General features: G+C 36.9%; 3 protein-coding genes across 3 annotated transcripts; 1 reads left to right on the forward strand and 2 right to left on the reverse strand.

Moving 5' to 3' along the window:
* Positions 1–281: 281 nt before the first annotated feature.
* On the reverse strand, positions 282–2,200 carry LOC139877755 (casparian strip membrane protein 1-like). The gene is made up of 3 exons (XM_071865179.1): positions 1,893–2,200; positions 1,679–1,802; positions 282–497 (listed from the first exon to the last, which is right to left on the reverse strand). The coding sequence occupies exons 1-3, from the start codon at positions 2,198–2,200 to the stop codon at positions 282–284; spliced, it is 648 nt and encodes a 215-aa protein (XP_071721280.1).
* Positions 2,201–4,347: 2,147 nt separating this feature from the next.
* LOC139875864 (uncharacterized) lies at positions 4,348–5,334 on the reverse strand. The gene has a single exon (XM_071863156.1). The coding sequence runs from the start codon at positions 5,332–5,334 to the stop codon at positions 4,348–4,350; it is 987 nt and encodes a 328-aa protein (XP_071719257.1).
* An 8,573-nt stretch (positions 5,335–13,907) lies between these two features.
* Positions 13,908–15,104, forward strand: LOC139875865 (uncharacterized). The gene is made up of 2 exons (XM_071863157.1): positions 13,908–14,576; positions 14,892–15,104. The coding sequence occupies exons 1-2, from the start codon at positions 13,908–13,910 to the stop codon at positions 15,102–15,104; spliced, it is 882 nt and encodes a 293-aa protein (XP_071719258.1).
* Positions 15,105–15,338: the final 234 nt, after the last annotated feature.

The following is a 15,338-nucleotide window of genomic DNA, read 5'->3' on the forward strand; positions in this document are numbered from 1 at the left end:
TATGAAACGAGTGCCTCTTCCCTGCCCCTATAATGATTCGTCCCTAGCTATAAACATTTTAATTTTTTACACTAGATTACCTGCATTTAGATTGTTTTTGTGCATTTCATTTTAAGTGAATTATTTGACGTTTTGACCCATCCATATTTAAAATGCTGGCTACATTATAATGAAACCAACTTAAATCATAAATACAACAGGGAAATAACATAAAAAAACAGCGAAATAACATAAAATAAAAGAGCACACTTCAGTAATGAAAATGATAACACAACTTGCAGTTAGTTACTCCTTAGCAAAGCTGCAGATAAAAACACCAAAACCACTAAAATGGCAACTGCAAGAAAGGACCCCACCACTGCACCACTAACACGTGGACAAAATTCGTTAAATTGCTGACAAAGCGCTGGCCAATTCGTGTTGGGGTTTCCATTATGTGCCAAGTAGACGATGGCTGCAGCCGCTGATGCAGCTGCAATTGTCAGAGCCAATGCTAGCTAAAATATCAAAATATTGTTGTTAGAAACATGTGTACTAAGGCCTAAATGATTGGTCTAGAAATAGTTCTATCTCCAAGTGTCAACTCTATAGGATATAAGAAGAAACTTTTAACAGAATGTTCTTCAAAGATGAAATAACATGTGTATCTAGGCCAGCTTTTAGACAATGTACATTTAAGACCAACTACGATTATATAAACTTAAAACTGTTAAATAACTGAATGATAGTCGAGCTTTCATAAACGGGTAAACCACAATGGTTTTTCAGTTGAGGCTATTTGTCAGTGAGACCACATCTTACGCGTCGTTAGATGGGCGTTGGATTCAATGTTGGCCTAATTTAACGCCCCTAACGCTTGTTACGGGGCATTAGACTGTTTCCAACCCTGACTGTGATGTCAGAGGCGAATAATGCACTTTTTGGTGAAAAAGTGGGTTTTTGACTGTGACTGTACTTGACCTCCGTTAACCTAAAATGTCAAGTTTTTGTGTCAAATATTTAAAGGGTGAGGTGGTAAAATCTGATTGGAAATTGGGTGGGAAAAAAATAAATTAAATAATAAATATAAATGTAGAAAACATATGATTGGCTCAATGTAAATCTCACGCAAGAAGTTTGTATCGTCAAGAAAGGAACGAACGGAAAAGTGCGTCAAAAATTGACGCCGGGTTAACGGCATCAAATTCCGTCAACGGTGGCCACCTCATCTGACGCATTCCTTCTGACGTCGGGTTAGTACCGTCTTAAATTTGACAATTATGGGACGTTAGTTAAAAATGTGATGGCGGTGTGATATTGGTTCCAACCAATCATAATTCATCAAATATATCCATATTATTAATTTATTTATTTTATAATCAACCTTTAATCATATTTACCAGCTCGCATAAAACCTTTCCTACTCAAATTTAACACTGCATTTTTCTCTCTTTTTCAAAAAGTGCAATTTTTTATTCCGTGTCACAGTCAAAACCTTCAAGGTAACGTCTGATATTTGAATCTGAAACTATTTTACAACGAAGTCAACCGCCAGGCCATCTTGTGATGTTTGCTTAACTACTAAATTTTTTTTGGTTTAATGTATCTGTGAGCGTTGGGGGTTCAAGTCAAATAAGAGACAAAATTAAATAACATGTATATTAATGGTGTGAAAATAGATATAAAATATCAGGCCTACCGTATCGAAAACAAGAAGCAACATCCTAGCTCCGACGATATGTGGACGTACGATACAAACTATTGAGAAAGGTAAAGAGAACGCGAGATATGCACATGTTATCGCGTTTCCTGCCAAGAAAAACCTGCATAAAACATTCAAAAAATCGTTATATTGATTAAACGTCCAATATACCATCATCGCGTCATGAAATAAGTATTTTAATTTGGCTTACGTGAACGTAGGGAAATCGTCATAGCTCGCTTGAAACTGAAACAACTGAGTAAAAAATGGAAGGTTTTGGCTAGTAGTGCCCATAACCGCAGCTGCGGCTATAGTAGCAATAATCGCGCATATCCTTAGAATTAGATCAATAATGCCAACACCTCTTTTCCACCCTGCAACGTGCGGCACATGGTCAACTTTCGTGGTGGATGACACAATATTAACGGGATGTACACCTTTCGATGACTTAGAGGACTTGACATCCCTCACTGGGATCACAATATCGCCACTTTCTTTAACCGAATGACTAGAATCCATTAAAAAAATATTTTGAGCAAGTGTTGTGCTTGATAACTTGAATATATGTAATTTGCTTTGTGAAGATAGTTTGAGGGCAGTGGCTTATATATAGACAAGCATCCATGGATATATGTAGTGTGGTGGATTAGTTTTGGTTAAAGTGAGTGACTGAAGTGCCTGTACTTGCATTATATTTTTAAGGAAACAAGGGAGTTGTTGGCATAGCTAACTAGCTCCACTTAAACGAGTTATTTGAAAACTGTGGACGACTCAGGTGTTTCTTTCCTCGGGTAAGTATGCGGCAACAAAAGGCTCTCATCCACATTTAGTAGAACTGAGATTGTATTGAGGACAAACAAGCTAGCTATTATCCACATTCTCCATTTATTTCCAAAACACATGTGCTCCATGTTTTCGAGTGAAAAATCCCAATCAGTGCAATCAAATGCTTTCTCAAAATCAAAATCAGATTCAGAGAGATTTTTTTTATTAGCCTTAAGTTCTTCCACAGTGATTGCCACTAAAACTATTACTAACAAATGTAGACAAATTGTTCTTCCCCAATAATCCCCGGAATCACCATCCTGAGCTGAGTTGGCTAGAAACTTAGACACATATTTGTAGTAAAACTAATTGGTCCCAACAAGTCCTTTTTCAGAATAAAGCATTCACAAGATCAAGCTTGATAGCCAATGATAGGCTTGTGCGAATATTGGCGTTGTTAAACCGTCGGGGTCCAAAAGGGAAAGAGATGATTCAGAATTCGGAGCTTTTACAGTCTTGTGAGAATATTGGTGTTGCGAAATCAGTTGTTGAAGAGAAGGCGTTTGTGATGGTTTTAGATAAGGCTGGTGTTATTCTTATTTTTGGAGTTGAAGTTTACCTTCATCCTGATAAGGCGTTGGATCTTGTTAGAAGGGTTTTACCTCTTGACGTAAAAGTTGACAATGAACGAGGAAGGAGGAACTGAAGAAGTTACAATTAAGAAATGAAGACTTTGAAGGCTAGCCCACAAGCAGGTATGTTGTATCCTGTATACCGTATACCGGACTCACGTTCTCTCTAGCTAAAATAAGACCTGCTTGTGGGCTAGCCAATCAATTTCTTGTTGTCTTGATTGTAACTTCTTCAGCTGCTCCCTCCTCGGATAATCATCAATTTTTAGGGCAAGAGGTACAACCATTCTAACAAGATACACCACCTAATCAAAACAAAAGTAAACTTTAACTCTAAATATAAGAATAATATCAGCCTCGTCTATAACCGCCACGATCGCCTTCGCTTCATCAATCAATTACGCGACACCAACGTTCTCACAAGCATGTAAAAGCTTTAAATACCGAATCACCTCCTTCCCTTCCGGGCCCGAAGGATTTGTTTCTGATAATAATTGATTATTTAACATGGCATCTATGACAATGAACTAGACCCTAAAAATCTAACGTGTTTTAGATTTTGGAATTTTTTTTTCAAAATAGTAATATATTTATAGGTTTTACATAAATAGCTTAAAATTTTTTTTTTTATATAAAAATAGGTAAACTGAGCATTGATTTGTCGGTTTGTCAGTTTGGACACCAAACCGGCTTTTCAAATGCCAGTTTGGGTGTTTTTATAGGAAACTGGTATACGGTTTTTAGGTTTTCGATGTAGACCCGTAGAAACATCTAAACCGGCATTTCAAATGCCGGTTTGAATATTTTTATAGTTTACGCATATTAGGGTTTTGGGCTGGGACCCGTAGAAACAATCAAACCGGCATTTGAAAGGCCGGTTTGCATGCTAATTTTTTTTTTTTTTTTTTAGTTCTATTTAAACGGACAGTAGTATTGAGTGTTGTTGTCAACTTGTAAAATTGCATCTCAAACTATAAGTTGTAATAGGTGTGAGTTATTATTATTATTATCATTCTCTTTATTGATAGCCGATTTCATTATTATCATTGTCATTTTTACGAACAACACTTTTATTGAAAACATAAGTACGGTTACAACAATATAACTACGCTTACAACAATTGATCACAAATAACTACGGTTACAACTACTTCATTTCTTAACCGAACATAGTAGGACACGAATTAATGTTATGACCTGGTTGTGAGCAAAAATCACACTTAAGTGGACCTGTATCTTTATTGTGCCTTTCATCCATCCCATTATGGTGTCATCGTGATTGTCTCCTACCCCAATGTGTGATCAATCGTGTTGGATCGGCCTTCATTGTCCAGTTTGCTGTGGTCCAGTATGTGGCATCTCTTAATGGATGTAAGTGATAACTATATTGTTCCCTCCACGTGGTAGTAGTGTAGTATATACTAATCAAGGTTTTTGGATCTTTATTTCTCATGCGACATACTGCAATGCCATGAGAGCAAGGCATTCTTTGATATTGCCATCTTCCACAAGTGCACTTTTTGGCCAAATATCTAACAGTGTACTCTGTCCCACCATCACCGCTTCTTTGATATGTAGATTGAACCTTGTACAGCTGGTTATAGCATGTTACCATGTAAGCAAAAGCAAGTTTTTCACGTTCTTGAAATTGTGTCCAAATAGACTTAGATAGTGGTGCTTGCCATTCATGAGCAGTTGTTTCTTGCGTGTTGAAGTGCTCTCTTGTGTAGTGAAATGTATAATCCATACACGCTTTGACTGGCATCATACGTGCATGACGCAAAACATTTTTCAACGACTCGGCTGTGTTTGTTGTTAAGTTACCCCAACGCAAACGAAAGCTGTCTCTATACAAAGTCCACTTATGAATATCAGCGTCTTCTAAATATTTCCAAACTGCCTTACTCAATGTTTTAATTCCACGCACTACAAGTTTGTATCTATTACTTTGCATCGTGGAACCGGCCCTCCAACACAACTTCTTTAACTCGGTGTTTCTGTTAAACTTTGTCATCAAGTTACTACGAATGTGGCGCAAGCAATAACGATGATGCCAACCATATTGCTGGTTAGCCATCGCATTAAGTATACCTACATGACGATCAGATATAACACACAATTCTCTTTTACTGACATTAACATGTGTTTGGACCATTTCCAAAAACCAAGCCCAACTTTCGTTCGATTCATTATCAACTACTGCAAATACAAAAGGCAGAATTTGCCCGTTAGCATTTTTAGCTACTGCTGTAAGCATCTTGCCAATGTAGTTACCTTCAAATGAGTCCCATCAATACAAAGTATAGGAATACATTGTTGGTATGCCATAATAGCGGGGCCAAATGCCCAGAATACATATTTGAATGTGTGGACACTATATTCTACTTGAGGGCCAAACTGTAGTGACCCGACAAATCGTCATTGACGGCGCCGTCTACTTAGGTCCCGTCACATGGTCATAAGTCTTTAAAACAACGTTTGACCAAAATATGTCGCATTCATTTCAAAAGTAAGGATGTTTCAAGGTTTACAAAGTAGTTCAACGAATAAACATGTTACAACGTTTTAAGTACAATTGAAACCTATGCGACACAATTTAAGTTAAGTCAAAAGACGCTCCATGTATGCATGTATACTCGACATCCAAGCAAGTATCAAAATAGAGTGCGGAAGCATGTATCACTTAGCGTTCAAGGACCTGAGAAAACATATAGAAAACTGTCAACGAAAAATGTTGGTGAAATCATAGGTGTATTAGTAAACGTATGTATTTGAACCACAAGATTTAGTATAAGTTGATTATCCAAATCGTTTGCATTCCAAAGATGTTGTTTGTATCACGAGCACCCAATTTTCAAGGCTTAACTGAATGTTACCTCTGAATCCATATTGTTAAAACATACACTATACCGATAAAATTATATTTCATTCGCTAACGGTAGCGAACCGTTCGAATGAGGGTTCGTCAAACCCGTATGGCCACACAACATAATTACTCGCTTACACCCTACAAGTGTAACTAATGATAATTAAATTGAGGATTTTTGTTCTAACTCGTACGTGGAATGTTTGTTTTCGTACTTGTGTTCAATGTATAAAAGTATAAATCGTTTATGTTTTCTCATCCCAAGTATAAGTATAAAAGAGTAAAAGTGGGGCTATGATCTCATCTTGAGTGCACGAATATAAATGTACTTCACAAAGTTAACGTGTACAAGAAACGAATGCTAGTCTTGACCTAAACAAATAGGTTGTATCAATAACGGTAAACACGGTCGGTCAAAGTGTTCAATTAGTCCTATGGCTCGTTACGACTCAATTAATATAGCATGTGAGTCAAATTGTCATGTTTCATGCAAGATACAAGTAAAAAAGCACGTTAGAACAATTGCATAAGTATTCGGTTAAGTTTGAATAAAAGTCAACTTTGGTCAAGCCAAAGTCAACGAAAAAGTCAACACGTTCGGGTCGGGTCTCGGACAATTTTTCTGAGTTATATGATCATATATGAGCATGTTGGAACAAGTTACATGTTAATCGGAGGTGCGTAGCATAGTTAGAATTAAACGGTAAACGACCAACCAAAACAGAATTCTGTAGTTCATTTGGATGGCGTCCAAATAGGCTGGACGGCATCCAGCAGTGAAGGGCTGGACGGTGTCCAAAGACTTGGACGGTGTCCAAATTGGTACACAGGTTCTGCTTTGCTGAAATTTCATAAGTGCACGAACAAAACTTCAATCAAACATAAATTGTGAACCGAAAACACTTAAAACATGTATCTTATATCGTTGGAAAGGTATTTTGACGAGGAAAATAACTAAGCACATTTAATCAATCAATCCAACATTTACAACAACCAAATTCGCATTAAATGTTCATCATTTATTGCATTCAAGATCATAAATGCACATTGATGATTCGGGAATTAAATGCACATATATAATAGGCCATTTCGTAGGTAATTACGCATACAATACAACTAAACACTTACCAATAACATTTCAAGACTTTTAATGCATCAAAAAATCACATTCAAGGCTACCAAACCCTAACTAACAATCATAAAATCCTTAATCATGTTAATGAAGTTTTCTTAATCAACCTACACATCAAAATGAAGCTAGTGATGCTAGTAACACATTTAATACATGCACTTTTAACATCTAACAACATATGATCAACCAAATCTCAAGATTAATCAAGTCACTTTCAAGTTTAAGCTAGTTACACTTAAAACAACAAGATCGAGCATACAAACCATATATTCATGTTAGACTCAAGCCATAGACACTAACTAATACTTTTATAAGTCAAAAACATCAAGAACATAAAATCTAGTGTTTTTAGAAAGTTACCCAAATGAGATGATGTTGGTATGGATTCGAAGAGGAAGATGAAAGAATCCTGAATATGTAATTTGTTTTGATGTTGGCTTGCTAGATCGAAAATGGATGATGATTCTTTGAATTGGGTGTTGAGAGCATAAAGTGAAAGTATCAAGTTTGAGGAGGATGAAATGAATGGAGGAGGAAGAAGTTTGACTAGTTGACCTAGTCATGTCTTCGCCCACTTGATAACATTGGTCCCTCAAGTTTAAATACGGGTGCATGAATTAACCAAACAAATTACCTTAAATACGTAGAGTAAACGAGAGATGTTATAATTAAATAACGGACTTTAAATTATTTAAATGAAAAGTAAATGGAAAAAGGCGGGATGTTACACAAACTCCCATCGAACAATAGTATCCAGATTGTTGTGAAACAATTCATCGACATATGTGGGCAATTCTGTCAAGTTGCTTTGCCAAGTTTCAAGCAAACTTTCAATTGCAATACGCCTTGAATTCCAAGCCTTTGCATAAGAGATATCCACTTTCCAAACTTTTTTTACGTGAGTTTGGATGTGTTTAACCTCATATGCAATATCTTGACTAATATAAGATATAATATCAGTAGCAATTATACCGGAGGTTAAGCAACGATTGTTGTTACTTTGCACGCTTCCATAACAAATGTGTCCCTCAAACCATTTTGTAATTATCCACACATTATCCTTATTTTCATTGTAGCAGCTACCATCCAAGGACATCGTCTATTTTGGTTTGGACCATTGTAATGAGGACAGTTTGTGTAACAAATTGCTTTATAATATTTTGGTCTGCTATCTTCAACAAATATTTCTCTCTGTCGATCGATATTCCAATTCCTAACAGCGGATATAAGTTCTTCTTTATTTCTAAAAACCATTCGTTTTCTAATTACACTGTCGTCGTTATAACAATCCCATCCTAGCCCGTCATCCTCATCGAACGCAGGTCGACCAGAATCTTCTTCAACATTAAGAAACCCGAAATGATGGTTCACGATAGGTTGGATTGGCCACTCGATCAATTTTTGATCATCTTCAGATATATCACCTTCAACACTATAATTCTCTACGGAACCATCACTCGTTGACGCACCATCGTCGGAATTTACTTCTTCATTTTGTTCTTCACCCACCTCTTCATCTTCATGTTCATCTACAAACACACCTCGTGATTGAGATGTCGATGCACCACCGACCCCGGTTTGTGTAACTTGAGAAGACTGAATTAAACTTTGTAACTGATCAACAAAACCGGATCCTTGTGTCGAAAAGACTTGCTCAAACTAAATTTCAATTTGAACAATGTAATGTGCATTTTGACTAGCCAAAAAATACATTGTTTCCAAAGACCTATCGTCGTGAATTTCAATCGGACAAGCATTGCTGAAGTAATCATTCCACATAATCATCTTCAATGTATGTGTTCTTGGATCAGCACCCACGGATTTATAAGCCATTTCATTAACTGCATGCAATTAATCTTTTGGTTTAGTGGAAAACTGGTTCTAAGTGATGTTTCATCACCAGTTAACCACCCATTTTGAAATGTAATTCTACCAACTCAAATAAAATGAACCATAAAACCAGTAAATTCGGCCATTGTATGTGATGAATATAATGGTGTTTTAGTGTTGTCAGTAATATGAGGTGTTTTAGTTATTAAAGAAAAACATGTAATCACTATGGAATTGAGATTTATTGATATCAATCATAACTCTATAAATAAAAATTTTGGCTGGCAAATCAAATGCAAACTCAAACAATGCCATGATAGATTGCAGCTTTGCAGTAATAATACACTGAAAAAACTGGAAAAACAGTGAAATATCAGGGTCCAAACCGGCAAATGAATTGACGGTTTGTAGTAAACATCAGTATCTGTCAAAAATGTACAACGTATAACGTATATATACGGTTGGGGTTTACGAAGACCCAAACCGGCAAATGAAATGCCGGTTTGGCCATACACTGACAAAACGACCATTTAAACACCGGTTTACCTATTTCTATAAAAAAAAATTAAAAAACCATTTCTGTAATTACTCTAAAAAAAACACCATTTTAAAAAAAAAAATTCTAGATTTTGAAGGAACAATAGTCAACAAATCCAGACAACAAACTTTGAGCGATAATAATTAGGAAATAACAAATTATAGCTTACAAAAACAAGTATCTAATATTTACAGTAATACTTAATATAAAGATAAATATCTAATTTATCTGTTCTAACTAATATATCACAACAACAACAACAACAACAATACCCAATTCCACTAAAGTGGAGTATGGGGGAGGTTAGATGTAGACAGTCCTTTCCTCTACCCTAAAGTAAAAGGGAAGTCATTCCTCCACCCACGGATACCTATCGGTCCCCAGGTAGAGGAAGTCGTCCCTCCCTATTCTGTAGAGCAGAGAGGCTGCTTCCTAGGGACCTCCGGCCAGAAAGAACCATGAATTCCGATATGTGCAGTAAAAATATACAAGTGCAGTTGATAAAATAGAAACTTTACCATGAATAATGTATACTCCAATACGATATGTATAGGTAAAAAGAGCAGGTAACAATATAATGTAATATAACATAAAAGTAAAATAAGTGAATGTCAAATATGCAAGTATAACAAGTCATGTAAGTACAATAAGTATATGTAAACATGTTGGTAATGTTATAACTAATATATAATTTATATATATAAACACAATCATAATTAGGTAAGTGTAAAAAAATCTCAACTGTTTAATTGATTAATATGATCATATTGGTTTGAGTGATAATCCAATCTTTGTCCATTGTGCGAGTCGGAAGTTGAGTCGGTGGATCACGCCATACTTACGTGTATATATGCAAGAGACATTTGGGTAGGGATTTTTAAGTGGTGGGGTGCTCGGTTTAGTCAATCCACAACCATGGGGAATCTATTTAGTGGTTCGAGTATTAGTGGGTTATCGGGATCTTCTAATAAAATGTGGCAAGCGGTTGAGTGGGTCACGGGATATCTAATTTGGAAAAATAGAAACAATAAAATATTCCGTGATGAAAATTGGTCGACTCCTAAAATTATTAGTGAGATTCAACTAAAATCGTTCGAATGAATAAATGGTCGCGCAAAATTTTCGTCGTTAAATTGGCATCAATGGTTGTTGCATCCTAACTCGTTAAGCCTTCCGATGGTTAACAACATTGATCTGGGCTAAATCGTTGCGGTTTGTAATCATTAGTTGCATGTTTTAAAAGTGTATGTATATGTAATCTAAGTGTGTTGTGTATGTGCATGCTTTTATGCACCTCATGTATATTTGTTTTTTATTTTTTGTAATAAAGTTGCTTTTAAAAAAAAAAAAAAAAAACAACGACGATTAACAATTAATTACGATTTCTACAGCTTAACCACATATAACTTAACTATAGTTTATAAACCAAAATTATATATAATAGATGAAGTTATATTTAAAAATCACAGTTTTTTTAAAGATAACCACACTAATCCTAATATACCAATGCATATATATTAATATTAAACATGTTTATATTAATCGAATAAAATTCAAGTTCGTACTATCGTCCACCATTAAAATCTTCTCATCCAAGTAAATTAGCTCATAATAATACGGAGTAATTAATAAAAAATTAATAATAATACAATTAAATATAACACAAATAATATTTACTTTTTTAGCCAAAAAAAAACAAACACGTTTATAACTAATACTCCGTAAGAAATAAGAAAGTTTAACTAGAATTTCCACAAATAGATGAGAGAGTGTGTAACCAACTGTGAGAGAGAGGGTGAGTGGACAACAGTCCAAAATTGTTGGAATGCCAAGAGACTTGCAGGTTCACACATGGAGCAGAGATCGGGGAGACAGGAGTACAACGGTAACGGGGTTAAGAACTTCTTCTCAAGGGTTATCAACTCACGAGTGTCATCATTTATGATCTACAACTTCCCAGAAGATTGGAAGGTCCCAGATCTATGGCGACTTTTCAAACCGTATGGAAGAGTTAACGATGTGTACATCGCCAGAAAAAGGCTCCTAAACGGTCAAAAATTTGGATTCGTCAGATTCGAAGGGGTTTCTAATAGGGAGATCTTTGTACTAAAGCTTAACAAAATATGCATCGGTGACGGATTCTTGAAAGCTTTTATAGCTAGAGAGAGAATTTCATCTGATGATAAGCAGAAGATGGACAAGTCGGGACAAAAATCTAACTACAAAACCGAGGCCAAAGAAAGTAATCACAACACGAGTACGAAAGCAGTATGGAAACCAATAGATGGTAGATCATACATAGATGCTGCAGGTGGTGGTAGGAATCAAGATGGGGCAAAAGTATTCAAGGAGGCAACTTCGACTCAAAGTCGGATGGTCACTATAAACGAGCATGAAAATAACCGAGTAGTATTGGAAAGAGCTATTTTGGCAGAGGTGAAGTCTTATGACATTCTTCAGAATCTCAACACGATCTTGGTTGATGAGTGTTTTAACAATATCGAGTTTAAATATCTGGGGGGTTTGGATGTTTTGCTTGTCTGTTCCTCTCCTAACATGGCGGAAAATATCCTAAACGATAATGACCATTGTCTCAAACGATGGTTCTCGTGTATGAAAAAATGGGTACACACAGAAAAGGTTTCAGGTTGATTGGCTTGGCTCAATATCATCGGGGTTCCTGTTTTATGTTAGAATGAAGTCACTTTTAAAAAGATTGCTGGATGGTATGGTATGGTTTTTGGCACTGTAGTTTCGAAGGTAACCAAAATCTCTTTTGTGGTAGAGTTCTAACCAAAGTGCATGGTAATAAGTTCCTGAATGATGAGCTAAGAATCAAATGCAATGAGTTTACATTCTTTGCAAAAGTGTTTGAAGATCCAAAGGATTACTTTGAGATTGATTTAGACGAAGGGAGTGATACAAAAAGTGATTGGGCATCAGAGGCTTCAATGGAGGAAGGGGAGCTTAGGGGATCAAAGGTTGATTCTGATGAGGATGAAGATCCTTTGCCAGAAATGGAGATTTTGCTGGAAAAAGCACAAAAGACTGTCGGAGAAGGTCAAGGGTCCAGACGTCTGGAAACCACCAACAGTTTTTCGGTTAACGATAATACTACAACTCTCGAGGTAGGAGATGACGGCTGTGTAAGTTCCAAAAAACAACCAATAAAAACAAACTGCTCTCCTCACACGCGCGTGCCAGACACGGTTTTTAGGGGTGGGGCTACTGAAATAGATACCTTGAATACTTGTGGTATTGGGCTTAAACTTGATGGACAAAGCCCAAAAACAGGTTCTGGGCCTGAAAATGTAATGGGGCTAAAGCTTGTAATGATTGTGATCCAGTTCTAGACCCTGATATTAGGCCTGAAAAGAATTCTACAGGGACACATGGGGCATGAGGTAGCCCAATTCGGGAGCCTGAATTACAAGGTGATCCAGTAATCGTCCAAGATGATTTAAAGAACACTAATCCTAATTCTTAACAAGAACACACATCCAGTTTGCCCGGGGGAAAAAATGAGGGGTTAGGGTTCAACGAGAAATTGATTTTGGATGTTCCCTTTAGCAGTTCAAATCAGAGTAACTTCTACGAGAAATTGATTTTCGATGTGCCCTCCAGCAGTTCGAATCAGAGTAACTCTGATCGATCTAATTCGCTATCAAGGGATCCAACATTAATTTGGAGAAGAGTCAGAAGTTGGAATTCATCATCTAAGATCTCAAATGTCAAAAGAATTGCACGGCGTCTTGGGGCTTCGAAGCGCAAATTCAAGAGAAAGGCGATCGATAGGAAGAAACGGTTACCTTCTGCTGACTCATAGGTACCAAATAATCATTTATCAGGGTCAAGTGATTGCAGTCTTAACACCAAGGAATTTGGGGCAACAGTGGGACTCGTCTGGACCGCTGGACTGATTTAAACGTGTCGATTTGAGCACCTTCGTTTCAATACAGTTTCATAATGAAGGTTATTTCTATTAATATTCGTGGTTTCAAAAAGGATGGGAAAGTGGGTTGGTTCAATAAAATCTGCAGAATTGAGTGGCCTATGATCATATCTGTACAAGAAACAAAGTGTGGGATTCTAAATGATGTGTGGGTTGAACGTTTATGGGGTATATCCAAAAACTGGAACTGGGTAGGTGGTATCCTCACCATTTGGGATACCCTTTCTTTTGATGTGAATGAAGCAATTAAGGGTAAATACTATTTAGCTATTAAAGGCAAATTCAAAGGTTCAGATTTTGAAATGATCATTGTTAACGTGTATGGTCCACGTGATGAAGCGGGCAAGAAAGTTTTTCGGGATAGTCTAGATAAGCTTATGGAATTTCATAATAGCGATTAGATTCTTTGTGGCAATTTTAATGAAGTTAGATGCATCGATGAAAGAAGAAACACAAACTTCCTAAGTCATCGGGCCGGGATGTTTAATGACTTTATTAATAAAACTTTCTTAATGGAAGTGCCTTTAGTTGGTAAGAAGTTTACTTGGATTTGTGACAATGGTCGCAACTTTAGTAAACTTGACTGGTTCTTGGTTTCTTCGGACTTTGCCAATAGATGGGGGGATTTGTCTTTGGTGGCATTGGAAAGGAAACTTTCTGACCACTGCCCAATTATGTTGTGTGACAGAAATCTTGACTATGGGCCTAAACCATTTTATATCTTCGATATGTGGTTGGAACGTGATGCGGCGGAAGAAATTGTGAGAAAGGCCTGGGATATTCAGGTTGCTAGTAACAGACCCAATATTTGTTTCAGGAAAAAACATAAGCAGGTCAAACACGCGCTAAAAGCATGGAACAAAAGTATGTATGGCTCCTTAGATGACGACTTATCAAAGTTGATGATGGAGGCTGACCAATGGGAACATATTGCAGAATACAGGGACCTGGACGAAAATGAACAATTGCGATGGATAGATTGTCAAGACACATGGTTTAAAAAAGATAAAGAAAAAAGAGACATGCTAAGACAAAAAGCAAGAATCAAATGGGCATCGGAAGGGGGCGAGAACATAAAGTTTTTCCACTCGCAAATCAAGAGGAGACATAGCAAAAATAATATTCGGGATCTTTACTTTGATGGTAAATGGGAAGAAGATCCAGCTGCAGTAAAGAACGAGGTACATGCCCACTAAAAAAGGCTGTTTTCTGAGCAGCCACACGTTAGACCCAGGTTTGGTGACATCGATCATGCCAAACTATCACACGAGGCCGTGGAATTTCTTGAAAGACCTTTCGATGAAAAGGAAATTAAAGAGGCAACTTCAGACTGTGGCTAGTCTAAGGCACCCGGACCCGATGGTTTCAATTTTGGCTTTTATAAAAGGTTCTGGGACACAATTAAAGATGATTTGATGAAGGCACTCCAATGGTTTTGGTCTTACGGGGAAATCTCACATGGTTGTAACGCGTCTTTTTTGGCACTCATCTCGAAGGTAAATGATCCTTCTCTGCTTAACGATTACAGGCCCATTAACCTGATCAACAGTTACTACAAGGTGATAGCGAAAGTTCTTGCAAACAGACTTCGGGTTGTAGTACCGAAGGTTATGGGTTCCGAACAAAGTGCATTCATTAAGGATAGATCTATCCTCGATGCTGCATTGGTTCTTAACGAGGTTGTGGAATTTCTGAAACACAAAAAATGAAAAGCTTCATATTTAAGATTGATTTTGCTAAAGCCTTAATAGCGTGAACTGGGGTTTCCTTTTCGATATCTTAGACAAACTTGGGTTAAGCCAGAGATGGATAAAGTGGATGAAAGCGTGTATTTGCTCGACTTCGGTCTCGATTCTGGTGAACGGGTCTCCCACAATGGAATTTAAACCCGAACGCGGTATCCATCAAGGGGACCCTCTATCACCCTTTCTCTTCATTCTTGC

The sequence above is a fragment of the Rutidosis leptorrhynchoides genome, chromosome 11 (assembly GCF_046630445.1).
Source record: "Rutidosis leptorrhynchoides isolate AG116_Rl617_1_P2 chromosome 11, CSIRO_AGI_Rlap_v1, whole genome shotgun sequence".
NCBI classification, from domain to species: domain Eukaryota; kingdom Viridiplantae; phylum Streptophyta; class Magnoliopsida; order Asterales; family Asteraceae; genus Rutidosis; species Rutidosis leptorrhynchoides.

What these genes read in the sequence shown, in the direction of transcription:
- LOC139875864 (XM_071863156.1), bottom strand. Translation starts at nt 5,334, where the DNA reads ATGCTTACAGCAGTAGCTAAAAATGCTAACGGGCAAATTCTGCCTTTT.
- LOC139875865 (XM_071863157.1), top strand. Translation starts at nt 13,908, where the DNA reads ATGGAAGTGCCTTTAGTTGGTAAGAAGTTTACTTGGATTTGTGACAAT. An exon ending in CAGCTGCAGTAAAGAACGAG is followed by an intron (nt 14,577 to 14,891) that starts GTACATGCCCAC and finishes CTCATCTCGAAG; the next exon opens with GTAAATGATCCTTCTCTGCT.
- LOC139877755 (XM_071865179.1), bottom strand. Translation starts at nt 2,200, where the DNA reads ATGGATTCTAGTCATTCGGTTAAAGAAAGTGGCGATATTGTGATCCCA. An exon ending in GACGATTTCCCTACGTTCAC is followed by an intron (nt 1,803 to 1,892) that starts GTAAGCCAAATT and finishes TGTTTTATGCAG; the next exon opens with GTTTTTCTTGGCAGGAAACG. An exon ending in TGCTTCTTGTTTTCGATACG is followed by an intron (nt 498 to 1,678) that starts GTAGGCCTGATA and finishes TTGATATTTTAG; the next exon opens with CTAGCATTGGCTCTGACAAT.